At 35.9% G+C, this 13684-nt stretch overlaps 1 protein-coding gene across 2 annotated transcripts in view; it reads left to right on the top strand.

Annotated features, from left to right (window-relative positions):
- LOC126194686 (tetratricopeptide repeat protein 8) overlaps positions 1–13684 on the top strand; it is a 71795-nt gene that overhangs the window by 54438 nt on the left and 3673 nt on the right. For both annotated transcript variants that reach the window (XM_049932896.1, XM_049932897.1), the window contains exon 7: positions 8598–8804. In XM_049932896.1, the coding sequence (XP_049788853.1) occupies positions 8598–8804 (207 nt within the window). The remainder of the gene's footprint in view (positions 1–8597; positions 8805–13684) is intronic.

The following is a 13684-nucleotide window of genomic DNA, read 5'->3' as shown; positions in this document are numbered from 1 at the left end:
TAATTCTGTTGTGGTACTGCTTACACACCTGAAGATAACATAATACTTTGTGATCAGTATAGATGATGACTTTATGACCCAGTAAATAATTTTTAAATTTGTTGAATGCCCAATGTACAGCCAAAAGTTCTTTCTCAGTTACAGTGTGTGTCTTTTCATGTTTCTGCAATACTCTACTAGCAAATGCAAGAAATCTATGTTCAATAACACCATCAACTTCAACCTTCTGAAATAAACGAGCACCCTGTCATAATACAAAAAGGAAAAGACAACTCTGGTCTGAACAATATCTGACTTCGACACAGCTCTCATTTGATCTCATCAAAAGCATCCTGACACTCCTGATTCCAATCCCAAATGGTATTCTTCTTCAAAAGTTCACACAAGCATGGAGCATTCAAAGCTTGGCTGCAAAATTTTCTATAAAATCCATTTAATTCAAAAAATGATTTAAGCTGTTTTTTTATTACGAGGAGTAGGAAAAATAGCAACAGCATCAAACTTCTCTTTATCAGGTGCAATTCATTTTTCAGATATAACATATCCTAAAAATTTAGCTTCTTCCACACCAAATTTTCATTGTCTATTTTCAAAATCATTCCTCCTGATTCTAATTTGTAAAACACATTTCTTAACAGATTCAAATGTTGTTCCCAAGTCTTTTCAGCTACTGCAATGTCGTCAACATACACAATTAATTTTGAACTCACTTCACTTCCTAAGACAGAGTCCAGAGTTCTTCTGAATTCAGCTAAAGATAAATGTAGCCCAAATGACACCACACAATATTGAAAACATTTACCTCCATATAAAAATGCAGTAGACTTCCTAGAATTAATTTCAAATGGGATCTGGTGAAATCCAGAGGTCAGGTCCAAACTACTCATGTAGTTTACATAATCAAATTTGTGTGACAGCCCATCCATGTTCTCGGGGTGGTCATTCTCTCTAATAAGAAATTTATTAAGATGTATAGAGTCCAAAACAATTCTTCTCGCTCCACCATTTCTCTTACTAACCACAACAAAAAGATTATTGTAAGCACTCCTCTCAGTTACACCCCATGTTTCCATTTTCTGAATTTCTTTTTCTTCATCTTTCCTTTTTGAAAATGGCATATTATACGGCTTGAGAAGAAAGGGTGATGATTCTTAATGTAAAGTATGCACTGACAGCCTTTCACTTTCCCTGGTTTTTTACTAACCACATTTCTAAATTCCAATAACAAATTCCTAAGTTGTTCCTTTTGTAGGTCATTAAGAGTTGTTGGTTCCCTTACTTTAGAATCTACTACACTTTCAAAATCCTGATTCTCAGTCTCATCAAAATCTAAATCATCATAAAACACTTGGTACTCACCTTGGTTCATGATGTTTTGCAAATAGTTACAATTTTTCCTGCAGTTTAACATACAGAAATTAGTTTTCACGTAAGTATTACTTTTAGGTTCCAAAATAAACAATTCTTTAGCATTCCATCCAAAACAAGTCTCAACTTTCACTATCCAATCCATACCAAGAATTATACTTTATTCCAGACTAGGGATCCCTGAGCATCCATGTTCAAAGGTTTTGCCTTCTATACTAAATGTTAAAAGTACCTGAGATTTTACCAATTTGGTTTGCTTACCTGTAGCTCCTTATGTTTTTACACCTACAATGGGAAGTTCCACAAAATTCTTACTATACTGGATATTGTCTACAAATTGTTCAGATATATCACAAATTGGGCTACCTGTATCAATCAAACGGTTCCCTTCCCACTTATCAATCTTAATCTATGTAAGAACATCCAAAATCTGAATCATCATCTCTCTTAATAGACACTTCATGTAAGAGACCACTTTCAATTTCATCAAATGCTACGTCCACACCGATTTTGCAGGGTTTTGTCAACTTTACTGGTATCGTAGCATTACTTTGGTTACACATATTGTCGGGTAAAGATTGAACACACTGAAATGGCTCCATAGCACAACTAACATATTTATTACAGAAGGAATGCAAAATATATTACTGTCAAAATTACATTTCCTACTTGGATCTTCTTTCACTTCATTCCAACAGTCTGAATAGTCATAATTTTGAGTCACATATGTAATGCATCATTAACTCAAGGTGTTTTCCCAGACAGGTTAAAATATGCCATTGTCAGGCCACTGTACAAAAAGGGGGACACCACAGATGTTAATAATTATTGGCCAGTATCCTTGCTTACAGCATTTTAAAAAATCTTCGACAAAGGAAGGTACTGAAGAGTGGTTAGCCATCTCAACAGTAATGGGATACTTAGTAAATCACAGTTCGGATTTCAAAAATGCTGTTCCACTGAGACAGCAATATACAGTTTCACTGTCCACACAATAGAGTCTTTAAATAATAAAATGTCACCAATAGGAATTTTCTGTGACTTGTCCAAAGCATTTGATTGTGTGAACCATGACATTATGTTAAAGAAATTACAGTTCTATGGTATAAATGGAGTAGCATATGAGTGGTGTAAGTTGTACCTATAGAAAAGGAAGCAAAAAGTTTTCTTATATGCGTCAAGTGATTTAAATAAGTTTGCCACTTCATCTAACTGGAGTAAAATTACATTAGGTGTTCCACAGGGTTCAATCATGGGACCCCTTCTGTTCGTGATGTATGTGAACGACCTCCCTTCCTATCCGAAACAGGAAGCTGAACTGACACTGTTTGCTGATGATACAAGCATCATTACTAATCCGGTAAAAGAAACTCCGATTGAAAATGATACAAATAAGGTCTTCGGAAAAGTCATTAATTGGTTTTCTGCAAATGGGCTTGCTCTAAACTTTGAAAGAACATAGTACATCCAATTTTCTGCTGCAAAAAGTACAGTTCCTTCAATAAATATAACACATCAACAGAAGTCAGTAGACAGGGCAGAGCATACTCAGTTTTTGGGTGTACACATAGACGAGAATCTTAATTGGAAAATTCATATTTTGGATCTTCTAAAGGGACTAGGTTCAGCAACTTTTGCAATCAGAATAATTGCCAATTTTGAGGATATAGAAATTAGTAAGCTAACATACTTTGCATACTTTCACTCTCTGATGTCATATGGAATAATATTTTGGGGTAACTCAACATTTAGACAAAAAGTATTCACTGCTCAAAAGAAAGTGGTTAGAATAATGTGTGGGGTTCATAGTCACACATCTCGTAGGCATCTTTTTAAAAGATTGGGAATTCTTACAACAGCCTCACAGTACATTTAGTCACTAATGAAATTTGTTCTCAACAACGTGGACCAGTTTGAAAACAACAGTGACATTCATGATTATAATACCAGAAAAAATAAATATCCTTTACTCAACCTATCCTTTGCACAGAAAGGGGTAAAATATGCTGCTATAAAAATTTTCAACGAATTACCAGATGAAATAAAATGTCTGACAGACAGCAGTAATAGCTTCAAAAATAAATTTAAATCATATCTCCATGACGACTCCTTCTATGCCATTTAAGGTAATGGGGTAAATAATAGCAATATTAATCCTTAACTCTGTATTGTAATATATACGTATTAAAAAATCTTGTTTCATATGTGCATTTCTTGTGCACTTGACACAATCCACATCATAACGGCTACCATACTGTGTGATTGATCAATGGAACACGCAACCAACTAAGTAACTAACTAACTACAAATTTTGACTAACCACAGCTAACTTACTCCTGAATGCACATTTATCTACGTTATCATCAAGTTGGTCCCAAACAAATTTCAAAAAAAATTTAACCTTTATTCTCTAGGCTGACAGATAACTCACCTGTACTGTTTGTATCATTACTCTGCATGACATCAATGAAAAACTGCTTTGACTGGACTGGTATTACATGACTCTCACTTGCATCATCACAAACATCACTTACCTTACCCATATCCTCAAATAACTCTAAAACTTCATTATTCTTAAACTCCACAAAAACCTGACACTCACACCATCATTATCATCCTCATAATCTTCCAAAATTACTTCATCAATAACATCATTAACATTTTGACGTAGTACGCACTACATCAAAATTCTCATCACTCTCACATTCTGGTTTGTAATTAGTATCTGCATCACTATAATTAAAGATAGTATTCCAAAAATTTTGATCAAAACATAAATGATATTTCTTCTGTCCAACTTCAGATATGTGTGCCACATTATTAATACTGTTGTTATTATCTAATTGTAAGTGTAAATTGAGGGTCCTGTACTTGTGTTTCCTCAGCCCAAAACTGTGGACCTTCGTTGAGGTGGACTGCCGTTTCCCGAATAGTTACCTCTATGATTGTTTCTCTTATTAAATTGCCCATGGTTATCCCCAGTGTTCCTATTCTGCTGATGTTCAAAATTTCTGTTAAATTACCATTGTCTCTGTTTCTGTAGTTGTTACCATTGTGATCTCTAACATTAGAATTGTTATGGTACTTGCTTCTTTCTACTGCCTTATCCAGCCTGTCTGTGTACTAAATCCCACTGCAATCTTTCTGGTAACCTCCGTTTTAGTGCACCAATCAATGTCATTTCGTCAAATAGTTTGTCAAGCTGAGTTAATTTCTTAAGTTGATTCTTGTAGAACTCTTTCAAAGTACCATCCCTATTCCTATAATTTGGACCATTCAGAAATTCACTTTTAATTCTCCATTGTTCAGCTTCCCACCAAAATTTATTTAAAAAACTTTTTTTTGAAACTTTGATTTGTATCCCACTGACTTAGATTTAAGATTTACCGAAGACAGAGCTTCACATTCAAGACATCTTTTAACAAATTTAATTTTTTGTTTGTGACTCATGCCTGACACAAAACTATCTCTACAGTGATGTAAAAAACCCACTGGATGTAAATTGTGTGATAGAAAACTTTTGATTGGAATGTTGGGCTGCGCAATACCATTATTTGAAAACAGATTGTTGTGAATGCAATTTTCCTGAACTACTGAAATTTTTTGATCTAAAACATTTACATTAGTTAGCATACTGTTTCCAAAATTTCTGTTCTAATTTTTCCTCTACGGCCTTCTGTTGAACTCTGACATCTTTAACATTCTTTTCCTGAGTTGCGGATTGTGCAACTAACTCATTTTATAAAACAATAAATTTATTTTCTAATACATCGACTTTTTCATTCACACTTTTTAATCCATCTGACAACCCATTTTTTAGTTCCAAAGTCTGATTACTAAGTTGGTTTATTTGGTATTGCACCCTGTCCATTTTATCATTGTTTTCAGTTCGTATTTTCATTAAATGATCATCAGCTGCACTCAATTCTGCCAAAATCAACTGCATAACATCAGTTTTAATGGTTTCTGACTACACTTTCACTTGGCTCAAACATGTCCAGGCTACGTCCTACAGCTTTCATATCATCACCACAACCCTCATCTCTATTCATTTTCTTAGCAATCACACAAGTCCACCAAAAATATTAATTTCACGAATAGATTGTACTTACCTTTTTTTTTCTTACTGATGTTCCTCGTTGTAGTTGTAAAGTCCTCTTTCAATTCATCCGGTCCGTCATTGTTGATATTATCTCATCACGGTTGGTCTGTGGGCAGTTCTCGGGTCATCTTTCGTTCAGTGATAGCTGTTCATTTACATAAAAAATGTAAATACACAAATACAAAATTCTTCTTCTGCAACAGACAAAACCTCGTTATCAGTCAACAGATCATGGCTGACGCCCACACTTGTAATCTTGTTCCTTATGACTAAATAACTGATGGAGATTTGCCTATATATTTCTTGAATTTTATTCTTTCTAATATTTTTAAATATCACACTGTTTTTGCAATTTCCACTTAATATTCCAAATTACATTGTTAGTGTTGATCATATAAAAACATCTGTCTCCATCAGAGGTATGCCCACTACTCCTACATTCTGCCGAACTCACAATGTTGCATAGAGTTTACAAACATTCTTGACAAAAGAAGAATCTTTGCTACAATATATCATAACTTTGTAAATGAGTCCAGAAATAAATTTAATAATTTTCCTCAGATTGTGCAATTAATAATATGAATTTTAAGTATACCAGAAATTTTGTAATTTCAAATATTTGTAAAAGAAGAGTAATTTTAACAGTACATGCAGAGTACTAACAAATTAATTTCTTTTTATAAATTTTAGCCTGAAATATAATACATCGTATTCATAACCATGTGAAATTCATTCAGTGAAATAGCCAAGAATGTTCACCTATACCAGATTCAATAGTATAAATGGTTTCGGTTACATCTATAAAAAAAGGTTATGTTAGAAAAGTGTGTCCCATTACAATATCCCCCTCACAAAATTTGGAAACAGTATGTTTACAACATTTTGTGACAGACTATAAGGTATGCCAAACAGTGTACATAATGATGCCCAGGATAGCAGATAGACATTTAGAAGTATCTGATTCATAACATATTACAGAAAACATAAGAAAAATATCTACTATACAGATCATAATCTATACATATATCAGGATATGGCATTCTGATTTTCAGATCTGTGGAACATACTGTCACAAGACAAATAATGCAAGGTCAAAACTACAACATTACACTACTAAACTGATCATTATTTACAGTTCAAGTGTACTGGGTACTGGTAATAAGCCTCTTCCATTTTGTCCTGTCCAAATACACCTGTTCACGGAGAACATCATCCACTGTCCATCGTCTGGTCACTAGATCAGCCTTAATCATGTCCATCCATCGGGTTTGAGGTCTTGCTTGAGGTCTTTTCCCATCCATCTGTCTTTCCAAATTTATTTTGGCTGTTCTAGTTGGCTCCATTCTCATCACATGCCTGTACCATTGAAGTCTAGATGCCACAATTCGATCTAATAGGGATGTCTTTATTCCGGCTTCTTTCCTCGCGTCCTCATTCCTTAACTTGTCCGTCTTGGTCTTCTGGATGGTGGATCTAAGAAATTTCATCTCTGATGCTTGCAGCCTTGATGATTCTCTTTTTGTGATGGTACATGTTTCAATACCATAGGTCAATATTGGTATGCAATAGCTATTAAACATCATCAGTTTGTCCGATTTTGGAATCAAGTCATCCCATAAAAGTGATCGTACTTGTTGGTAGAAAATTAAGACAATGGGATTTGGATAAATTTAAAGCACTAGAAATAGTTGAGAGTTTCAAAGCAAGCATTAGGCAATGATTGACTGAAACTGGCATATGGAACACCATTGAAGATGAATGGGTGGCCTTGAGGAATGAAGTAGTGAAGGCAGCAGAGGATGAAATAGATAAAAAGACAAAGCCTAGTAGAAATCCTTGGATAACTCAAGAGTTATTGAATGTAACTGAAAAAAGGAAAAATTATAGAAATGCAATAAATGAAGCAGCCAAAAAGGAATACAGATGTCTAAAAATGAGTTTGAAAGAAAATACAAAGTGGCTAAGCAGGAATGGTTGGAGGGCAAATGCAAGGCAGGACAAGTATTCATAACTAAGGGGTAATCAATATAATAGAGGCAAACATTCCACGTGGGAAAAATATATCTAAAAACAAAGATGATGTGACTTACCGAACGAAAGTGCTGGCAGGTCGATAGACACACAAACAAACACAAACACACACACAAAATTGAAGCTTTCGCAACAAACTGTTGCCTCATCAGGAAAGAGGGAAGGAGAGGGAAAGACGAAAGGATGTGGGTTTTAAGGGAGAGGGTAAGGAGTCATTCCAATCCCGGGAGCGGAAAGACTTACCTTAGGGGGAAAAAAGGACAGGTATACACTCGCGCACACACACACATATCCATCCACACATATACAGACACAAGCAGACATATATTCAGAGGGTGTTTCATGCTGTAGAGTCTGGAATTACGAGCCCTCTTTGTTGCGAGCAACATTTTCCTGTATGTTTGCTGGTAACTTCTTATAACAGTGCGAGAAAGATGGATTAATTTGGCTGCTTTTAATTGAATTCAGGTACTTCAATGTTTGGGATGATTTTTTGGTACCTTTTGTCACCCATTTATTTTGTTCCACAGTTGATAATGGATGTTATACGTTTTGGAAAAATCTCATCAGATTTAAGTTTGAACAGTGTCATGAAATTTTTGAATTTTTCATTTGCATCTACCTCTGTGTATACTGATTCCCGTGTTTTATCTGCTATTTGTTTGACAAACTCAGACCTTTTTTGTTTAGAAAACATTTATCTATAGGCATGCAGTTTCTTTGTTTTATGAAGTGTACGGACCTGTTGATTTCTGTACCATAGCAGTCTCACATTGAGCAGAGAGCTGAAGGCTTTATCAGCATTCACTCCACATCTCATGACATAGTAGGTACAGTAACATAAGCTGGAAAGCTGAATCAACATTAACAAATTCATTGTCTCATGCTTACATACATTTTCATTCAGTTGTTTATTGTTGATTGTATGTATTTTATTTCTCTTTATTTTTTATCACTAAATTATTTATTTCATTATGAAATATACTGGTTGATTGTATATTTCAAAGACTAGTTGACATAGGATTTTCATAGTATTTTCTATGTTTGAGGTGTTTCATGTTTTCTGCATATTTTATCGGTTTTCCTGTTCATGTAGGGAGTCGGAGACTGTGGGCTGGCTTCTCAGTGCCTGAGACTATCTCTGAGTGCAGACAGTAACCATGCACCTGCTTACAACAACCTGGGTGTACTGGAACTCAGGCGGGGTCATTATGAGCAAGCTCGAGCATTCTTCCAGGCTGCTGGCTGCCTTGCACCATATCTGTTTGAACCTCATTACAACCATGCCTCTCTAGCAGAGAAGGTAAAAATGAATTTTTCTTGCAACATACTTTTTCGCACCTTTCATACACATCACAGTAAATAGTGAAAAAAAATATGTGTAAAGAGAAGACAAATGAATATCCTACCCCTAGTCCTTGTACAAAAATACAGCTGAAATTCCCAATTTTTAGATGTTCTATGCTGACCATTAAAATTACATTCTCAGGAAGGATAATAAATAATGTACATCTATGGTACAGGAGCAAGAATACAATATTAAATTTGTAGGTGATTTTGAGGTGCAAAGGGTGTGAAATTCGGCCACCTCTGGCAGCAACAGTGGCTCTAATGTGGCTGTGCATCATCAGTCAAACTGATGTTGGATGTACATCATTCCATTTAGATCTATTTTGTATCTAATTATCAAGAAATATCTTCTCTCATTTTTTTATAGTGTCTAAAACGCACCTGCCCCCTCCTCCCCCCTCCCCCAAATAAGATTAAATAGCCGATCCATAATCATGATAGAGACCTTTCTGTCCATAAAAGTAAAAGCATTTGACAGTAACATTCCATTATAACCAAAGAGCCATTGAATAAAGTATTTAAGGTGAAACACCTAAATATTTATTATCCTTCATGTGATTCAATATGCATTTTTCTAAACTTAAAATATATTAAGTCAGCTATTAGAAATTGGGGATTGCCAGCTACAATGCAGTATGTGATGTTGAAAATACTACTTAGAACAAACAAGGATAAATTTATGACACTGGATGTAAGTAATACACAGCAGTCAAGCCATTCAAAATTTGCAGAAAATGTATACAAAAAATGTTGTCTCCGTAGCTGAGCAGTGAGAATTTATGACTGCAATGTTGATGACCCAAATTTAATTCCGATGACTGCCACAGGCTTTCTTGGTGGGAGGATGGGAACGAAGTGCACTCAGCTTCATGGTCCCAACTGAGGAGCTTCTTAAATGATAAGCAGTAATGTAAAGCTAATAACAGCAGGGAGCATGTTATGTTGACCTCATCCCTTCCATATCGTGTTCAAATGACACCGCTGGCAAAGGAAAACCCAGCAACTAATCAGAATCACATAGTATTCAGGGGCTGAGTGTGGAAGTTGTAAAAAGTATGAAAACACAACTATACAGTCAACAATGAAAACAATAAGAAATACCTTCAACGGTGCAACTAAATTAAGTTATACAGAAAACAATAGTGGAAAAAAAACATCACCTAAATCAGACATGGGCAACCTTTGGTGGACCACGGGTCCGATTCAAATACTTTATTAAGGTCATGGGCTGCATCGTCATGTGATGCAGTAGCAGCACCCCTAGCCTGTGAAGTCAAAGCAGTAGCGACGATGACATTAATTTTTATGGGGTAAAACACCGATGTAAATGGCACCCTTTTCCTGACATGCCTCAAAACACGTGTTTTTGAGGGTACATCATCCCTTATTCAGACCTTTACATTTTCTTATGTGGCATGTATATTTCTTGACTTATGACATTTTACAGCAATAGCTGTCTTAAAAAATTGCTTTGCGAATTTCTGAATATGCCCCCCCCCCCTCCCCTTTTCCATTATTTCTTCCATAGGCCGGACTGAAACCGATCGCATGCCGAATCCAGCCACGGGCCACTTGTTGCCCACCTATGCCCTAAATGAATGTTTATGTGGGTAATGGTAAACTTCTTTCATGTCGATAAAGAATCTTCAGAATGAAGCTACAGTCAAATAATAATGCAAACATACTTACAACAGACAATAATAGTCACAAGTGTGGGCAAAAGTTAATGGTAGTTGTATCAGTGAGAAAATTAAAGTGAAAAATCTATTAAATTAAGCGGTGGTCAATTGGCAAACCACCACTAATCTTCGGGAGGTAAACACTTGGTATAGCCAATAACACTTAAAAATGGAAAATACTGTCCGTAACTTTCAGAACTTGTACATTCTTTCTCAGGTGGGAAAGAATGAGTGGTTGGGGAAGATTGGAAAGGAGGGTCAGGTCACTGAGACCATAGCTGTGAAGCACCCACCTGTCATCACAACAGAAAGATTTTTCCAGGATTACCATGTGCATCCAGAATAACACATTTCCATCAAATGTCGCGCTGTCACAGTTAAGCTCAGAATTCCAGTTTTGAGGTTTTCATTCCAGATTGGGATTCACAGTCCTCTTCTGATTCTTGGGATTGAATGTGTAGAAGACTTTACTCAAGATCCAAGAAATGTTTGGTTTTTGCCTAAAAGATATTCCCTGGAGGTAAATGGAAACTAACTCATAACCACAGCTTGGTCCAGCATACCAAAGCAGAAAGAAAAATTTCAGAAAATTTTTATTTTGGAACTAAAATTTCTTACCAACAGTCTAAATCTCTCACAAATTGTGACTGTAAGCAATGTCAATTAGTATCACCAATACCAAAAACTTGTAATCAATACTGGAATTTCATGTCATTTTAGCAAACTGTGTTAAAACTGTGTCCTCTAGAAGGCGTATTAATGCCATACAACCAGACTTGATTGGTAAATAACTTGCTTGACATATTCATTTGCTAATTGAAAATGTGACAGCTGGTTACACTAAGATATTTTAAAGAGTCAGTATCAGTGATATTGCTTGGGCATCTGTCGCTAGTGTGAAAAAATTTCTGTGCACATGTTTGCACTAAATAAATTAGTTAACAGTGAATGAAAAGTAAAACTTTTTATTTATTATTATTTTTTTATGTCAGTGTAGCCATTTCCTTAGTTTGATGAGTCTGTTTGTGTGTGTCCATAGAAGGTTACTAATGTCTTGCTGAGAAATTGTATAATTGGTGTGATATGTGGAGGTCTCCTGACATGCCTGATTTTCTGTCATCTCCCTTGGTGTGTAAAGGTCCCTCTTCCACACACAGCAGTGGTTAGAATGCTTCCTCCATCAACTCCACAGCACAGAAAACCATCTTGTCCATTGTTGCTGCTGTCAAGATCTTCACCAGAGGCCTGCTGTAATTTTACGGGTTCCTGTAGGGCCCTCAGCCTCACTTTTATTACACGCCTTCAGGCAGTCCCTACTTTCTGCAGTTGCCACTTTATGTGACGGTGACAAGGGCTTGGCATTATGTAAAACATAGCTGGTTTAGAAATAACAGTATACACCAATCATTATTTTAAGATCCTGTCCAGTATGTTTCCCATACTCCCTATTAATGGAGATGAGTAAATGTCATAATAAGCACTTTGAAAAACATACGATGAAAGACAGTAAGCGTAACATCTCTAAATTAGGTCTGTATTAGAGAAGTGAGACATGGGCATTTTGACAACAAGATAAGAGAAGAATGGAAACATTATATGTTAGATTTTTATTATATACCAAGAAAGTAATTTTATGAGATAATATTAGGAGTGGCTTTATGCATAGGGAACTTTAATATTAATGAAATTATTGATAAAGTACTCTACTATCAAAAGCAATGGATTTCACATTAACAACAGATGATGTAATGCCATCTGATGGAGCAAGCACACGTTTATAGACCCAAAGGAAGATGGGATGTTAGCCGACATCAAGGAAGATGGAGCTGTGCTCGCATTAGTTCTGGGAGATGACTTTTTTACTCACCCTTGTTTGCAGGAAGGAAGAAGAATTATTTTGGGTTGTCCAAGGAAAAAGAAAACAACTTTGACAATGTTCTGAAAATAACAACAGGTCAAAACAGTTCAGTTTTAGACTTCTTGTAATACTCTTTTGTTGCATAGTTCTGTGTCCTTTAATATGTCTTAGGTACCTACATTTGTAGCTTGTAATGCTTCATATGGAGTTTCTTTCCAGATTGTAATATAATATTAAAAGTATAATTAATAGCCTAGAATTTGAATGGAATGTAAGAGCATCACTTTGTGTGTGTGTGTGTGTGTGTGTGTGTGTGTGTGTGTGTGTGTGTGTGTGTGAATTAATGACTTTGGAAGCAGATGCAGATTATATAACATGGCAGTTGTTTCAGATGATACTGTTAACAATTTCATACAAATAGTAGTAAGACATGGCGTATTGTAGCATTACAGTAACAGAAATTCAAATTTGGAAACAGTAAATAAAACTGAATGAAGGTAACCACTCTCATGTAGCTGACTGACACATGGTACATCAATCAACTGCAAGAGTAGTTCCTTTCCTCATTTCTCTTAATTTACTGTTCCACTGTATGGTATGTGTAGAAACTTAAAGTTTCATTGCTAGAAAAGAATTTTATGGGAGGCAAGATCCCATATTCTACATTGCACTTGTAGTTATAAAATAAGTTCACCAGCCAAAATATTCTTACCCGCATTAAAATAGCACACTGGCAACTTCGGAGTGCTGTAGATCTAGTTGCAGGCAACTGTATAATCCTCCACCACTGATGTGAGCAATGATAGTGATGTGTTGTGTATGAGCCATTTAGTTGTACGGAACCAGAACTGTAAGATGGAAGACACTCAGCATCATTTACCTCTCAAAAGGCCATTGCTCACAGCCACGCATAAAACTGCACGGCTTCGGTGAAGCAAACAACACAGAAACAAGGCAGTACCTGGTTGGAAGTGTTGTCTGATGAGCCTCAATTTGGCCTCTTTTCAAATGGCACAAGGTGTCAGGTGCACCAACAGCTTGATAAGGCATTTAACCCACAGTGTGTGAAGGGTGTAGTTCAGACCAAACATGGTCCTGTAATGTTTTTGTGAGTGTTTTTCATACCATGACTTGGACCCACTCGTTAAGGTCACTGTGGACATGCTGGTTCATGTTTATTTCAACATTCTCTGTGAACAAGTATTATCCTTTTCCTTTGTTGTCATGATGAGCATTTTTCCGCCTTCCAAGATATCAGTCTTTGTCACAGGGCTGCAAGCATACATTTCTGATTTG

This window comes from Schistocerca nitens, chromosome 7, assembly GCF_023898315.1.
Source record: "Schistocerca nitens isolate TAMUIC-IGC-003100 chromosome 7, iqSchNite1.1, whole genome shotgun sequence".
Taxonomy (NCBI): Eukaryota; Metazoa; Arthropoda; class Insecta; order Orthoptera; family Acrididae; genus Schistocerca; species Schistocerca nitens.
This window is presented reverse-complemented; position numbering and strand designations above follow the sequence as displayed.